This window comes from Manis javanica, chromosome 6, assembly GCF_040802235.1.
Source record: "Manis javanica isolate MJ-LG chromosome 6, MJ_LKY, whole genome shotgun sequence".
Classification (NCBI taxonomy): Eukaryota; Metazoa; Chordata; class Mammalia; order Pholidota; family Manidae; genus Manis; species Manis javanica.
In genome coordinates, this window is record NC_133161.1 from 101303449 (window position 1) to 101320000 (window position 16552).

A 16552-nucleotide genomic window follows, 5' to 3' on the forward strand; every position below is an offset into this window, starting at 1 on the left:
CTCGGAGGGCTCTCAGTGCTCTGCTGGGGGCACAGCTGAAGGAAACTCCCAGACTCATACCCCAGCCCAACCACAGAGAAACCAGACACTCCTACACTCCAGACTCTTATTCAGTGCTCAGTATCTGCCAGGAATCCATCCGAGACTGCTTACCCTAAGTCCTTTGAGACCATGAATGTTCCAGAAAAAGGCATTATTGCTGCCACTGCTATTACTATGATCTCCATTTTACAGAAGAGGAAACTGAGGTACAGAGAAGCCTAGTAACTTGCCAAGCTACCAAACCCAGAGAGTTTGTCTCCAGAGTCTGTCACTTAACCTTCAACCTTGGGCGAGTACCCCTCTCCAAGCTTTAGTGCACTTCCCCTGCATTCCCCCCTCTTTCCTCCATGTGTACGCAAAGCCTTCCCCACAGCTAGTAACCACTTAGTGGCTTCATCCTCTGTGTGTCCACAGGCTTTGTGTCTGCATTTACCATGACATCTTTTGCATTGAGTGCAATCATTTCTACTTTACTAGATCAGGAGCCCCTTAAGGATAAGAACACATCTTAGGCTTTGGAGGACAACTTGTCTCTCAAATGTCACCTGCAACAGTGGCTATAGAGGAATGCATACTTATGGAGTAAATGAATGAGTACACGCCACCAGGAGACTTTACAGCTCCATGAATTATGCTCCAATCACATTCCTGTATAGTGGGATCAACTGCAGGATGGCACCCACCTCCCTGTTTTCTTTATTCTGACCTGAGGTCAGATGTATATCTACTTTCCTTTTACTTACCCAAAACATTTTCAACTTTTCACCAGAAAGCCTTCTGGGTAAATCTATCTTCTCTAAGTCACTATATCTGACTCAGTTTGTTTTTAATGTCTTCTAAGCAAGTGATAGTAATAAGAAGTCCCATTTTTGAGAAACTAAGTGTTTTCTTCTTACAAATACCAAAGGGAATAAAGTGAAACAATTATCATAAAGTGGGAAGAATTTGGCTGTCAGCTGCCGCACATCCTTGATTCAAATGCTAGAAGCAGTGATGTGAGTGATCAGATGAGCTATTGAGTCTCTGTGGGTTTCAAAACCAGGAGCCACTGAGGCTCCAGAGAGGGCCATCTAAGTGTTGTGGGAAATGGAGAACATGGAGGGGTCTCCTTGAGTGCCACCGAGCACCCCCCCACCCCCCTGGGCACTGCCAGCTGCACTGTCCTGGCTCCTCCTAAGTTCCCTCCCAGCCCCCTGCTGCCCTGCTTCCTGTTCCTTCCCTTCCAGAAGTAGGTGGGAGCCAGAGGTCTGTGCTCAGGAGTCAAACTCAAGTCAAAGCCCAAAAAAAGGGTCGGGATCCTTTGCTCCAAGCTGGCACCCATTAGTTTTTAACAACAGCAGAAACAGAAGCTGGAGATGGTGAAAACTGGGAAAAAGAAACCAAAGAAGCAGAGTCCTTGTTGCAGAAGTTTCATCCAAGTTCAAGGTCCTTCTCTCATGTTCCAGTTCCTTCTCCAACAAAACCATGAGTTCTGTATTAATCTAACACTTAGTAAGACTCATTGAACTGTTTTTTCACAAAATACTTTTCCAGTTATTTCAAATTATTCTTGCTGTTTCCCAACTGCTGGAAGGAAAAAAGGATGCTTATCCTTTTTTTAGAATTAAAGAAAAATACAAAAAATCATCCAGATTTTTTTAGAATTAAAAAAATACAATTATAATCATGAATTACATTTATTGTCTCACTTCATTTTTCCTGATTCTATGAACACCGTTGTGCAGTATGCTCTGCAGATGACAAAATGAACCTCAGAGAGGTTAAGTAAGTTGCCAAGACTCACACAGCTAATAAGAAAAAAACCTATTTATCTTATATCATCTCAACCATCCATTTATTCTATAAAACTCATTCTCCTGTAAAATCTCTTCCAGGTTCTGCCTGAACAAAACTGCTGGTGGTTAACTCCCTTACTAGAGTAAGCTCTGTGTAAGTGGTCTTTCATTAATTCTACAAGTGCTCTCTATTATTTTCTCAAAAGAAGAATAATAGGCAATTTAGCAATTATTATCTAATAAATATACTAATGATAAACAAAATAAACCAGGCTATACTTTATTAAAAGTTTTAACATTATGAAATGTGATATATATGTGTATGTATGTATATTTCCTAAAGAAGCAAAATGACCTTAAACCTATCAGGTTTTTTTTAAAGGATCACCTGTTTCAGTTTCCCCTGATACATTTTCCCCTCCAGTGTGCTTTTATTGCTGACTTTGCTTTAAATGTCCTCTCTGGTCCCATAGTGTCCTCCCAGATTCTCCAGGTTACAGTCTGAGCTCCTGCTGCTGCACCTCTTCAGGCATGGTGGGGGGGAATGGGGCATGATGGCTGATTCTTCTCTGCTTGCTCTCTGTCTCAACGGGGCACTTATTAGTAAAAAAAATCATAGGTACTTCTTCTCACAGTCCTCTTCTCTGCTGGGCGCATGGCGAGAGTTTCCATATGTAATCTACACCATCCACAAACAATCCCATGAGGTACCTTATATTATTACCATCAATATACAGATGGGGAAACTGAGGTTTAGAGAAGTTAAGAACATAGGTCAAGACCACAACAGCCCCACTTGTCTGGGCTCTAGCCTCATGCTTTTCTGCTTAGGAGGATTTGCCTTGGCTGGATGGGCACATCTGCATCCTTGATTCCCCCTCCACAGCACATCTATAAAGGGATAGACCTGGGGACTAAGGGTGCTGTGTCCATCCAAGAAGCAGAGCTGTGTCATGACCCCTCTACTGTAATGTCTTTGGCATCCCTGGGCCTTGCACCTTCTGTTTATTGCCTCATTTAATCCTGAGAAGGACTCTTTAGGGTGAAGTACATTTCATTCTTTTGTGGATAAGGAAGATGACACTCAGAAAGGGTCAATGACTTGCCCAAGATCATACAGGTAAGGGGAAGACTGGGAATCAAACCAAAGACCCTTTCACTAGCACTGCCTCCTCGGGGCTTAAAGCAGGACGTAGTTACTGGCTAGGGCTCAGCACAGGATGAAGTGAGTAGTAGCTGTGTACAAGTAGTCCAGGAATGGACCATCTGGCTGGACGCTGTTTGTGGTTCATGGAGAGTAGAAAACACTTCTCTGAGGGATGGTGCCAGGAGGAGCCAGTCAACAGGGTGCCTGGGCCCTGCCACTAGCAGCGTCCTCCACCAGGCCACAGCCTTCCTAGGTGGCTGCTGTTCCCTGCCACACTCAGCTGCTGAGAAGTGACCTTTTCTGCTGGTTACTTTTGTCAGCTGTTTTCTCTACCTGGAAGGCCTGCCCATGCTATCACCTGGGGGCCCATGGGCCCTTCCTCACTGTCCCCTGGGCTGTCACTCTGACTTCTTTGAGCTACCCAGAGAGAGGATCTTGTCTCTCCCTTTCATAGGGATGGTCTGGTAATTATTTTTGTACCTACTGGTTCACCCCTGGGAGTTCTGAAGGGCAGAGGCTTCAGCTCTTCATCTCAGGCCCTCCCTTAGCATTCTGGAGGGCTCAGGACACATTTACTGAATTCCCGATTCTTCCTCTTCTGCTCAGATACAGCACTCTCGCCCGGCTCCGGCTCGGTGGGGCCTGGTTAATCACAATGATGCATCTAGAGTGGGAAGAGGTGCGCTGTCAAAGCTTGCATTCCTGTTCAACTGAGACCCGCTGCGCCTTACGCGCGAGCCACGGGTACAAGGACGCAGAGGTCTATGGCACAAAGACCCATGCAGCCGGGCTTCAGACCGCTTTCGGTGTCACCTCCGCTGCCACCTTTCATACTTGCGTGTGCACAAGGGCCAAGGTGAAAGGCGCGATCCTAACTTCTGCTTTAAGCAGGTGGGAGGGAAGAGAGCCTAGAGGTATTCCATTGGTTGTCTGGGAAAATGAATCGCACCTTCCCCTCACTTGCGGAGGATCAACTTTCCCACCCCCTTGGGTGGGCACTCACAACCTGGGTCGCAGCCAGAACCTGGAGGCCAAGAAGCCCCAGTGCAAGGGAAGTGGAGCTGGGTGGGCAGTGGACGCCCCATACTCTAGGGAAAGTGCTTCACGGTGTCCCAAGTCCCTCGAGTCCCCTGAGGGGGACAAGCCTGCGGGTGCCCAGACGGGCCGCCCCGGGCACAGGATTGCGGGCGGGCGGCGGGCTCCCCCACTCCGGCTGCCCCGCACGCGTCCTCCGCGCCGGGCCCCTAAGGGTTAAGCGTGGGTCCCCCACAGCCGCAGCCGAGCCGGGCGCTGGGCTCAGGGCTCAGAGCGCGGGCAGCCACCTGCCGCGCGGGGCCGCGGCGCGATGCGGCGCTGGAATGAGGAAGCAAGGCGGCGAGGGGAGGGCCCGGGCGCGCTGCGCGCGGGGGTGGCGGCGGCGCGCCGAGCGGGCCCGGCGCGGGCGAGCGGGCTGCAGCCGGCGGCGGCGCCAGCAGGTACGGCCCGCGCCCGCCGCCGCCCCGGCGGCCCTGGGGGCCCGGGGCCCATCCCAGCTCCGCCGCAAAGTTTGTGTGCGCGGTCCCGGAGTTGCGGTGGGGACGGCGCCGCGGGAGCGGGCGACCCGGCGGTGGGGACGGAAGCGGCGCGCCCTGCTCTGTGCCCAGCTCCGCGCTCGGATCACTGCCCCGTTCGCTGTCCCGCTCCGTGCCCCGCTCGTGTCCCACTCCGAGTCCCGCCCGCGCCCCGCTCGGGTCCCGCTCCGAGTCCCGCTCCGCGCCCCGCTCGTGCCCCGCTCCGAGCTCCGGAGCAACGAGCCGGACGAGGGCAGGGCGGCTGCGGACAGGCGGAGCTGGGACCAGAGGTGTGCGCACCCGCAAAGTTTGCGGAACGCGGGCGGCTGGCGCGCGCTCGGGCCCCCGCCGCTCGGGGCCGCAGGTGGCCAAGCTCCGGCCGGCTGGGGGCGCGGCGCGGGGCGCCCAGGTGCGCGGCCCGTGGGCGGCGCTGTGCGCGCGGGGCAGCCGCGGGACCGGGAGCGCGAAGTCCGGTCGGAGCCGCTGGGGGTGGGGAGCGTGGCGGAGAAATGGGGAACAATGCGAGTGAGCAACTTCAGGAAGTCATTGTGAAAGAAAGCTGGGAAGAGCCGGGCGGCCAAGTTAACAGGGCACTCTAACAAGTGCCTGCGCGGCCCGCGCGCGGGGCGGCGACTGCGGCGACAGTCCCTGGGTCCCCGCGGAGCGCGGCCGAGCCGGTGGGAGGCTGGGCCGCGGCGAGGCGGCCGACCCCGCGAGCCCGGCAGAGCAGAGGGAGCCCGGGCTCCGAGGTCGCTCTTCGCCCCCGAGGACCAGTCTTGGCCCCCAAAGCGCGACGCACACACCCACGTGAGTGTTTTCAAATTGAATTTCAGTAGGAAAACTTGGAGTAACTGGTGGGTTTTGAAAAGAGAAAGGGGGTTTGGGGAATGAAAGGAAGGAGAGGCAGATTTGTAACCCCTGGTTTCGCTCTGGTCCGCTGGTCCTTTCTGGGGACGGTGAGAGCGCTGACTTTTGTCAGAGCCTCCATCACTTTACACCGTGACTGCAGGCGCGGGACAGGCCGGCGGTGGGACACTTCTGGGCCGCCCTGCTGTCACCACCATGAGGAGGACGTTCTAGCTCCAGTCATATTTAAATTGATATATACTTACAAGGTGAGATCACTGAAGTCAGCCTTTATAAAGTCATTCATAACGACCTTTCTTTTATTTTTGAGATGCGAGCCTTTTGCTTCGACTGTAAAATAATTTGATCGTGTCTGAGCTTGCTTTCTGCAAAATAGGAATTATCCCGGATTGAGAAATTGGTAGTACTTCTGCTGACTGCAATTTTGGCTATCGGGTTATGAAACCTCTTGGTAATGAGGCATCAGGTTATTTGTGATTGTATTTAAAAGTGTGTTTTTAAGCGGATTTGTTCCTTGGGGATTCCTAAGGAATCGCGTGAAGGTGTGATTGCTTTTTGTCCTAATTGGGAGGCGCAGAGGTAACGCGTAGAAAGAGGGAAGAGGGTCAGGATTCTATAGGGCTGATCCGGCACTGCTTTCAAAGGCAGTGTTTCTTCTCCCTGCGCTGCAGGCGGCCCAGAGCGAATCTCAAGGCTGCGTGCTTCACTCTGGATGCACACTCATAATTTTCCACCCTGCTCCTCGAGGTGCATTTCAGCTTTGAGGTACCTGGTTTTAAACCTGGAGACGCCAACTGGTGTTGAAGAAATAGCCACTTGCCTGTCAAATTAACTTCTGTTAATAGAGAAAATTTTATGGAAGTTGAAAATATTTAAGTTGTATAATATTTAAACTTCTATAGAAATTTGAATGGTTTTAAGGATCAGTTCATTTTGGTTTTGAGTTGAGAGGAGAGAGAAACCTTCAGGAAACCGTCTGAGCCTCTTGAATTTCTTTGTTTGAAGATGTCTGTTTGACCAGGTTAATTAGACTCATCTTTTTTATGGGATTTTTAAAAATAAAAATTTAAGTATTATTTATATTAAATGTGTCAGAAATGCTTCAGTGACAAATCAGACTATTTGGTATGTGACTTAAAATTTAAGCAGACAAATATCTGTGACAAGGTTACCAGGCTTACATCATAGAATATGTAGAACATGTTTAAAAATAACTACAAATAATGTCACATTTTATAACCCTGTGCCATTCTGGTTTGATAGGCTATTTCTGATTTCACAATCTCTTATGAACATACATGGTTATACCTTTTTTACATGGAAAAAAATAATTGTGCTTCTCCATCTTGAAGACCCAGAATTAAAGTCAAAAACATGAGTTAAATGGTCATGTTTACCTCTTTTTTTGTATCTCTGTGAGAGTTGCAGGCAGGAGTTTTAGAGACACCACCATTCTTGTTTATTTATTTATCATTGTTTTCACTAAGGTACTACATCTTGGAAAACTACAGATCCTCTGAAATTCAGGGGATTGGGAGCAATAAGACTCACTCTCGTGGTCTCAGGATGAGCCCATAGGCCCATAAATAAAAGTGTGAATATTTTCATAATTGACCCTTTTGAGAAGTTGGTCTGAGGTCTCCTGAGAGAAGGTAAACTGTGGCTGTCCTTGCAGCCATTTCCCTAGTTCAGAAACTAAGATCATCATGAAATTCCTGGCCCTGAGGTCTGAAGCCCAGTAGGGCTGGGGACCACAGCATCTTGTCACTTGCCTTAAGACTTAGAGCTTAAGAACAGTGGTCTTTGGTTTGGGGAAATTTTCCCCCTTGATTTGGATCTGTGTGTTTCATGTTTGGTTAATGCAGTAGTAGCATATTATCAATATAAATGTGAAACTTTTTAAATTTGGGGGAACAGCTATGTATATACATACTGCCTACTACATGCCATGCCATGAAAGCCCCCACCTCCACACATACACGTACGTTGTGTCTACTTCAAGATTGCGTGTTCATGAATAGATACAGGATATCAAGAAATCATAGGAGTATACGCACAGACACACAGAGCATGCACACAGCATGGGAGAGAGAGGCCTGGGGCAGGATGGGAAAGAGTTCTGACATCAAACAGCCCCAACCTGAGTGATAAAGACCTTCCTCTTTGATTTTGTTTGTTTGTTTATTTACCTTTTATTAAAACAAGATAGATTTTCCTTTCTATAATGGTAAGTTTAGGCATCAGTGATGTTAGTTCTGTGGGTGTCTGTCTAGTACAATATATGTATGTAATGTACTGGCAGTTAACCTAAGATTCATCAAGGACAGCATTATGTGATGACATTGGGTTATTTTCCCTCCTCTAATCTTTGTTATTATGAAATCATTTCACTATGAAATAAGTACTGGTTTTTGGTTTTTGTTGCCTTGTTCTAATGGAGTTTCACGTCCATGGACCCAGCTGACAGAGAACAAACCAAGATCTTTTTAGGGTCTCTGGCAAACCCTTGCTGTCTGTGAGACTGACAGGCATTTTCCGGCCCTGTAACTCCTGCTTTTAACCATGGGCCTCTGCACCTCCTTCTCCTTGTCCTGTGTCAGTATGTTTTTGCTGGCAGAGCTCTCAGACTCACATGTATAGTTGTTCCATTTCACAGGAGAAAAGAGCTGTAAAAGCCACAATGACCCATCCTTTAGGACTTAACAAAAGGAGAACAATTGATCCAGTTTACACCTTGAGACAAAGGATCATTCTCTTGCTCAAAACAAGTACATGTTGATGTGTGATTTAGATCTTAGGAAGGCTGAGTTTCAGAGTACTGGCATTATATGCACACACATTTAAAATTCAGGTGAGGAAGGAGACAGGAATGGGGTCCATCAGGGACTTCAGCCCCCCAAACAGACTGTAGCAATAGCAACAAAATGTTATTGTGGTGTCCACTAGACACTCACTGGGGGATCCTCACCCAGTCCCATGGCATTTGTTTTTTGCAGTTGAACAAATGACTTCACACCTCAAGATATCCTTCTGCGTCTCCTGCAATAGGTGTTCATGCCCATTTTCAGTGCCCTTGCTTTAAAAGCTTATTTTGGCATAGTTTTCAAATGATGGTATTCCCACAAATATTTTTAAGACATCATGAAATAGTAAGAGTGAAGTGTTGCATTATTACAAATGAAACAGCAAACAAAAGAAGCTTTTCAGAAAATTTCTGAGGGGAGACATGAGCAGAGCTCAGCCTACTTCTGTGTGTCACTGGGGGTCACTCCTGAGAAAGGCCCAAAGGGAGGGCAGCAGAGGCCTAAGCTCCAGGCCATGGGCTGCTGGGTTCCGTTAACCGTTGGTCCTTGGATTGAGCTGTGATAAACAGGTGGATGTCATAGGTGCCTGCGAGCCCCGCCTAGGGACAAACTGTTAAAAACGGTGAAAACCCCAAGTCCCAGGCATGGGGCCACTTGTCTTCCCAGCCCAGGCCAGCCCCGTTTCCCTTCTCCCATGGCCATTTCTGCCTTTGGGGAACTCACAATTCCTGTTGACTAAAAGAGCTCCCTCCTCCACCGCAAGCCTGTCAAATCAGACAGACGTCCTAATAATCTCTGAACCCATTTTGGTCAGGACAGGAAGCACAGGCTCCCTTCCCGCCTCTCTTCTCCTGAGAGAAAACTATCTTCCCTCCTTTTTTGCATATTTGGCAAATAGTTCCACCTTTCTCTCCGCCCCAGTGGAGTGTGAAGGCCGTGGTGCAGGCGAGGGCTCATCACCGGGCAGCAGGGTCCCTCCCAGGTGGCTGAGTCTGGGCCTCTATGCAGCCAGGGGTCTGAAGACCCCAGTCCTCAAAGGCAGGATTTGTGTGGGAAGGCAGCACCCTTGGTCTTGGGGAAGCCAGGTTCATCGGTGAGTTCCACACGGTTCCTTTGCTGCGTGTGCGGAGGTGGGAGAAGCTGGTGGCCCTCTGGTCCCCGCGACCTGGTGGCTCGGCAGCGGGTAGCCTGCACCCCTCCTGCCACCTGTCCGGATGATGGAGAGCATCATTATGCTCCGTCTGCACGCGCTGCCTTCAGGTGTCCCACGCCCCACCTCCTGATGGCTGGTGGCGCAGGGCCATGGCTTAACAAATTGCCTGAAATGGGCCCTATTTAGGGGGAAAGTGCCTTCTTATTTTCTCATTCAAGTGTGCGATGATTCACTTTTCTTCAGCAATCAGCTCATTGCTAAAGGAAATCTGACTCTCTTCCTGGAGCTTTCGCGCCAAAAGTTAGCTGTAATGGATACCTGGTTGCTGCCGAGCTTCTAGGGTTTGACCGAGAGCTGTGGATGTGAAGGAGGGCCCCACCGTGTTCCTGCATCCCTCCCTTCCCTAAGCTTCTCTCCTGCCTGCCTGCCTGCCTCTCCCTCTTCACTCTCTTTCTCTTTCTCTCTGTCTTCCTGCTTTCAAAAGTGGAGTTTTCTGCAGAGACTATGGAAATGACTAAGAACTACATAAATTGTTTATAAAAGCCGTTATACATATTGAAATAGATATTTATGTTCCATTTTTGAGATTGCACACTGAAATCAACACTTAAAACATTCTCTGTTAGCTTGAAACTTTAAAATTGAGCAATATGCTTTGGCTTAGACTCCTTTTCTAAAGGTATGAGTTCCACTGTGAATATTGGCTCATCAGTTTTTGGTAAATTTTTGTTGTTAGATCACATTTTCTCTGGGGCAAATGAAACAGCACATAAGACATCACTTAGACCTGATGGGAAAACCATTTACTTTAGATTCTTTAGGAGAAATGAAAATGAGGAATTGATCTTTTATAAGCTTACGTCTGAGACACTCTGAAATGTCCTCCAGTGCTTTTAATGGGAATGAGAGAGCCAGCGACCCCCCGGCGCGAGCCCCACTTTTAGCCTGAAAAGTGACCTTTTCCTCTACCACCTTTGTACTGAGTTTTGTGTAGGGCAGAAAATTAAAGTGATATCCAAAGAGATCCACAGTGAAAACATATAGATAAATTGTGTATCCCACTTCATTAAATTAAAATCATACTGCTAATTAGCTTATTAGAGATAAGGCAATTAATTACCATTTTTAAATGGTTTGGAAATTTCTAGTGCTCCTCTATATGTGTTTTCCTGCTTCTGCTTGTTGTGTATGTTTTCCTGAATTTGAAGAATTTTCAGTTTAATCCAGAGCAGACGTGGCTTTCTAAGAGATGTAAATTTGCTGGAAAAGAAAACCATAAAGGAAAACATTGAAAATAAATTATTTAAACTTATTAAGGGCTGCAGAAAAATCTGACTACACTGTTTAACATTAGTTCTCCTGTATTTTGCTCTCTGATGGACATGAGCGTTTTCTGCTAGATCATATGTAAAGACATACCGATTTTTGTAGCCCCACAAATGAGGAAGTTGTAAGCGTCTGTGAGATTCTACTGACGCCACCCCTCCTCCTCCTGGGTTTACGTGAGGACGTTATAGGCTAAAGGTTGTGGGTTACAGAAAGCCCACGCCGCCCTGCGGATCTGTATCCACGGGTTATCATATTCACATGGATCTTGTCATATAGTCTGTGTTGTTGAGCATTTTGTCTTCAGGATCCTCTGAGATTTGGGTTACAGGACAGCTAGGGATGAGCTCTCTATCACAGAGTTAACATGGAAATCTAAAACTTTCTTGCTAATTTGATCCAACTAAAGAGCCAGTTCAGAATATCAAGAGTGGTATTCGTTTCTGTGATTATTTGGTTTATTGCCCATAGCAATCATTATTACCAAATACCGGATACATTATTCTTCCCTTTATTCTTCTCAGACACAGCTTAGTTAGACTCTAGCTGAACCATTTGAAGGTAGGGTGCACAAGGTCAATTTTCAAAGTAGTAAAGCTACTAAGAGATTGAGCTACAATTTAAGGAAACTGATTTTTGAATTCATATTCTGAATACTGGGAACATAGTTTTAAAGATGTGAGCATAGATGGTTTTTTAATAATTTTCATTAAAAGGTACCTCATTTTAATTTATTAGAGTTGACAGGTTCGTGGGCTCTATACACAGAACTGAGTTCAGAATGCAAGTCCTTCAGGGAGAATTTCCCTTTAACCCAGAAACCATATGGCCTTAACGTGGGGACAGTCAATGGCATCAGCTCCACCTCGCTGGAGGTGGAACGAGGTATCCTCTCTTACAGGTTGGTCCAAAGCAACTTTTTATATAGCAAGGAATAAGAGGAAAATAGATGTCTGGGTAACAGTGAATCTCATGGTGTGTTTGCTCTACAACATATTTTCTCTCTGTGTTTGTGTGTAGATTTGTAAATCTTGTTTCACTATCAGCTTGTCTCTGTACCAGTATAGCATTATCTTTAAAAAAATGAAAAAAAGTTACAGTTAATAGGGCAGTGCCCTCAGTGGGAAAATCAATGATGGCTTTCCAGGCATTGGGAATAAACATATACATATGGATTTGTAAACAACTGCACATCCCTGTGAGGATTTGCATAACTTTACTTCCTTAGACCCAAACAAAATACAGTCTTCACCAAGGAAACTCACATAAGCCCTTCTTTAAAAAAAAGTCCAGTGGCCTGATAGAAACCTCAGTTTGCAGGTCTGTTTTGGGGAATATTATGGGTTTACAAGTGATTTTTCTACCATGTTCAGTTTTAACTTGAGTTTAAGTATGTCCACATGAAATGATCTACTAGTGTTAAGAGAAACTCACTGGTAAGAAGGCAAGATAAAAGACTATCTTTTGTGGTAGCATATTTAGTAGAAAAACTGATTAATATTGTAACTTGATATCTATTTAAAAATGAAAAAAAAATTTTTAAGTAATAGAAACACAATTTTTCCTACATGCCTCCTCTGTCTCCTCATTTTACAATAGTAAATGAAAAAACATTAGCGTATTTGGGGATACATGTGTAAATCTTTATTTGGGGACAGTTTTCATATTTTTCTAAGTTGTAAATCTCATTTTTGATGCATAGTGGCTGGCCATGCATGGAGATCTTCCAAAATCGGGAAGAGGTAAAAGAAAATGATTCTAAACTTGGCATTTTTACTTAATGATGAAGTGGAAAGCTCCATTTATATTTGAGGAAGCTGCCTAGGAAGTGGCCTGTGATGACGGTCAGAACCAGGAAGAGTCCCATAATAAGTGTATGTAAATTGTGAGCATGCATGTTTCTCCCAAGGTTGCTGCATAAACAGTAGTTACTGTTAGTGGTTTGAGAGCCAGAGGCGCGCAAGGTCTTTAGAGGGAAGCCTCTTCTCTGCAAGAGGGGTGCACACGTGCACCCAACAGAGCGTTGCGGGGCCACTTGAGATCCTGCCCTGGACCTGTTGTGACAGCAAGAACAAGTGTGTGAACACACAAAACTGTTTCCAACTCCATTTTTTTTTCTATTTAAAAAATAATAATTCTAATGCAATATCTCATATCTTTTTTGGTACCTCACTAGGAGACAGGGAGCTCCATTATGGCATTGAACAATATTCTTCGGTTCTTTACTTTCTGTGTCAAATACTTCTTTGCTAACACTGTTCTCAAACAAGAGGGTTCTTAAGGTTTTAGCTGCATTTTGAAAAGGCTTCCTCAGTTCCCTCTGACCCTTCCTCTTTTGCATATCAGTTCCTGCCCCTAGAAAAAAATGTGAAGACAGAATTGCACGTCTGAGCTAATTTGCCCTCAAAAACTGGTTCACAGTAGAACAAACCACTGGAAGTGTTTTTGGTGGCTCAGTGAAATAGAGGTGAGGGGTGGCATGGCAGCCAAATTGGCTGCTGTCCTGTTTAAATCTTGTTTTTCATTGTTGCTTGCTCCAGCAATACTCTGGGGAATAATCATGCAAGTGTGTAGATTGGCAGCTAATTTTTGAAGAATGAAAAGAATCAGAAATGAAATAAGAGTGCCCAGAACTTTCTATGTTCTCCTGACCTGTTTTGTCAAGTTGTTAGGAAAACCTATAAGGTTCCCGTACCTAGACACAAAGACCTCGCAGATTGCCTTAGCTTGCTCTTGAAACATTTCTTTTTTTAAGAAACTATAATTCACAGTGATATGACAGATTTGCAAAACTAAAATCTACCTGTCTGAAAATGAAAGGACTTTCTCTCGGCAGGAATAATGACTTTTATTAAAGTGGTCTGTGACCTAAGGCATTTTAAATAGATTACACATTGGGCCCGTGTTTTACCCACGTACCTGCCCCCTTTAAAATAAGCATTATTGAATATATAAGGAAATGACTCCAAATTTAACTCTAGTGCAATCTTACTCATCAGAGAGAAAAAATTAATTAATTGCACCAAATAATCAGGATTTAACCAGATTGTAGTTTTGTGATAAAGTTTGTGTTATTTGCAGAGAACACACTTATTTTCTGTAAAGATATAGGTAACATGCATTCCTTGTCATTATACTTTTGAAACGTGGGACTGCAACATGGACTGTGAAGTCCTAGCAGGCAGGAGGGTGGAATGAAGAAGAAGGCACCGTGCGGTGGCCATGGGTTCACAGCAGAGGTCTGCTGTCTGCTAGATGTTTGTCCTTGGGCAGGCTACTGCTAAATTAGCCTCTGTCCTCCCATCCATAAAATGGAAATAGTAACACAGATTATATATGATACTACTAAAAGTACAGTTTAACTGTGAAAGTAAGTACACACATTTAGCAAATGGATATTGAATATAGGTCTACCTACATTGGACACTGGGCCAGGCACTCAAATAAAGCAGTGGACGGGGTGGGTGATGCTCATGGTCCCGTGGGCTTAGCACTTTGCTGTTAAATAGCAGTGCATAGAAGGTTGCTTAAATAAAGCTAGTTAGTGCCAGCATTCTTTTCTTTACAATCTTTTTTTTGGCCATTTATAAGGCATTTAAGAAATGTTATGAAATATTACTAGTCAGAAAACTACCTGTACAGTATCAGGGCAGGAGAAAGGCATTTGTTTTGTTTATTGATCTTCTTGTTTTGTTTTTATTGAGGTCAAATTGTTATACATTATAGTAATTTAAGGTGTATAACATAATGATTGGGTATTTGTATCTATTGCAAAATGATGCAAAATGATCTACAAAATGTCTAGCTCACATCTGTCACCACACAGTTTCAAAAAAAAAATAGTTTTCTTGTGATGAGTACTTTTAAGATTTACCCTCTTAGCAACTTTAAAATATGCAATGCAGTGTTATTAGCTATAGTGGTCAGACTGTGCATGGTATTTGTTTTTGTTTGGTTTTTTTAAAAATAGTTAATATTGTTTAAACCTCGGAGACCTGCTCCTGATGAATGGGCTAATGCTGAGTGACCATGAGTAAGTCATTACAGCAAGTCTGGCATGCTGTGTACTTGGCAGTTCTTTCATAGCCATTAATCTGGGCAGCTTGAAATAGAGTCAAGTTGTGGTTCTTAACAGGCATATGGCTTTTAATTGTGGCTTCATTAATCCAGACTCATCTTTTAAGAATTACCAAGAGCCCCAATATTTCAGAGAAAGCACCTTGAAGAGGGATGTGCGCTGTAGAGAGAAGGGGTCCCCCATCCCACCACCCACCAGTGGCCCCCAGGCTGCCTGACACTCAGGCTGAGGCTTGGGGCTTATGCTCACTGACAGGTGGAACATTCTGGAGACTCAGCGGTGCCTCTCTTGGAAGCCTGGCCACCCAGGGCTGTTGGATACCCGTACCAGCCAGGTTCTGGTCCCTTGTGAGTGTAGAAAGAGGAAAGAAAGGTGTGGTCAGGAGGACACTTCCAGAAACTTTCCCTGTCCCCAGGGGAAGCTCCTCTGCAGGGCTAGCATAGGCGGTGCGTCCATGTTTCCCTGGTCTGGCTATGGCGACTGAAGGTGCCATGGCCTGCTTTGCTCCTGTTCTCAGCTCTGGCTTGGTCCTCAGTGTGCTCTGTTCTCTGAAGTCACTGATATGCCAACTCCGTGGAACTGAAACTAGGAAGGTGCTGTTTGACCCTGTTGATCAGAAGGACAGAGAGAGACACAGAAACAGAGAGAGGGAGAGGGAGAGATGAAGGAGACAGAGGGAAAGACAGAGCAACATTGTGGACCTCCAGATTAGTGTCCAATCCAGCATCAGACAGGAGGGTGAGTGATGGCCTCGGGGGTTAGGAAGGCGGGCTGGGCTCACCTGGAGCCACAATGTGACAGCCACTGTCACCCTGGCTCTCACTTATCTCTGCATCTGTTTCCCCTTGTGCAAGATTCAGAACTGCTTGCTCCAAAGAAACAATTAAAAAGCACGCATGGCTGTAAGTAAGAACTGCACAGGTGACAACTATTTACTGATGTTGCTGTATTTTCTGCGGTCGGTAAGTTGAACTCTGGCTATAGTGGTTTGGATTCCCCGTGCCAAGCAGAAAAATCGCAGGATGTTTCTGTGAAGTCATTGTTCTCTCTGGCATCTCCCTTTACAGCCTACTGATCTTGGTTTTCCTTTAGACAAGGGTGTTTGAAAACAGGCTATTATTCACTTTTGTAATGAACTCCTCTTCTGATTGTAAACCACTTTATAGCCAAGACCATATCAAGCCTGATTTCCATCTTCCACTGAACACTGCCTCCACGTGGGAGAAGAGGGCTAACTAAGCACTGTCTGGAAATATGTACAGAGCCTGGGTTGCACACAAATCGCTGGGGATGGGGTGGTGTTTCAAGGTTCTTCTAACCCCAAGGGCTGTCTCTTATAATCTCAGTCTCGAAGGGGGCGTATTTCCTTTCCCTCACATTTCCCCATGGGTGGATTATTCCTTTGGTGTTTGCCTAAAAGCAGTCACTTTTACGAAAAAGTTACCACTTTTTTATCCCAAGAGATGCAAATTTGGAGTTTGGGGAAGTTCAAGGGATCTTCTCAAGGCACCCCATGTGATGTCAGGCAAGACAGGCTGCAGAATATGCAGGGCCCAGCACAGACTGCAAACGTGGGCCCTGTTCCTAGGTTAGTAAGAATGTTAAACCAGCACTGAAAACCAGCCATTGGTCCACATGGGGAGGAGAGAGGGGTGCTCTGGGCAGGCCTCCAGCCACCGCCCTGGCTGCATGCTGATGTCATTGACTGGTTGAACATGCATATGAAAAATCTAAGGGAAGCTGATTACCTAACAGAGTTCCACTGGTGGGAGGGGGAGGTGGGTACTAGACATTTAATGAAATGGAAACA

General features: G+C 45.9%; 1 protein-coding gene across 11 annotated transcripts in view; it reads left to right on the forward strand.

Moving 5' to 3' along the window:
* Window positions 1–4309: 4309 nt before the first annotated feature.
* Window positions 4310–16552, forward strand: part of IKZF1 (IKAROS family zinc finger 1) — a 96250-nt gene continuing 84007 nt past the window's right edge. For 2 of the 11 annotated variants that reach the window (XM_073239124.1, XM_073239128.1), the window contains exon 1: window positions 4312–4439. Coding sequence is in view for 1 of the 11 variants with exons in the window: in XM_073239130.1 (XP_073095231.1) it covers window positions 4310–4439 (130 nt within the window). In the remaining 10 variants the exon portion in view is untranslated. The other 9 variants (XM_073239130.1, XM_073239131.1, XM_036992940.2 and 6 more) reach the window with 9 other exon arrangements.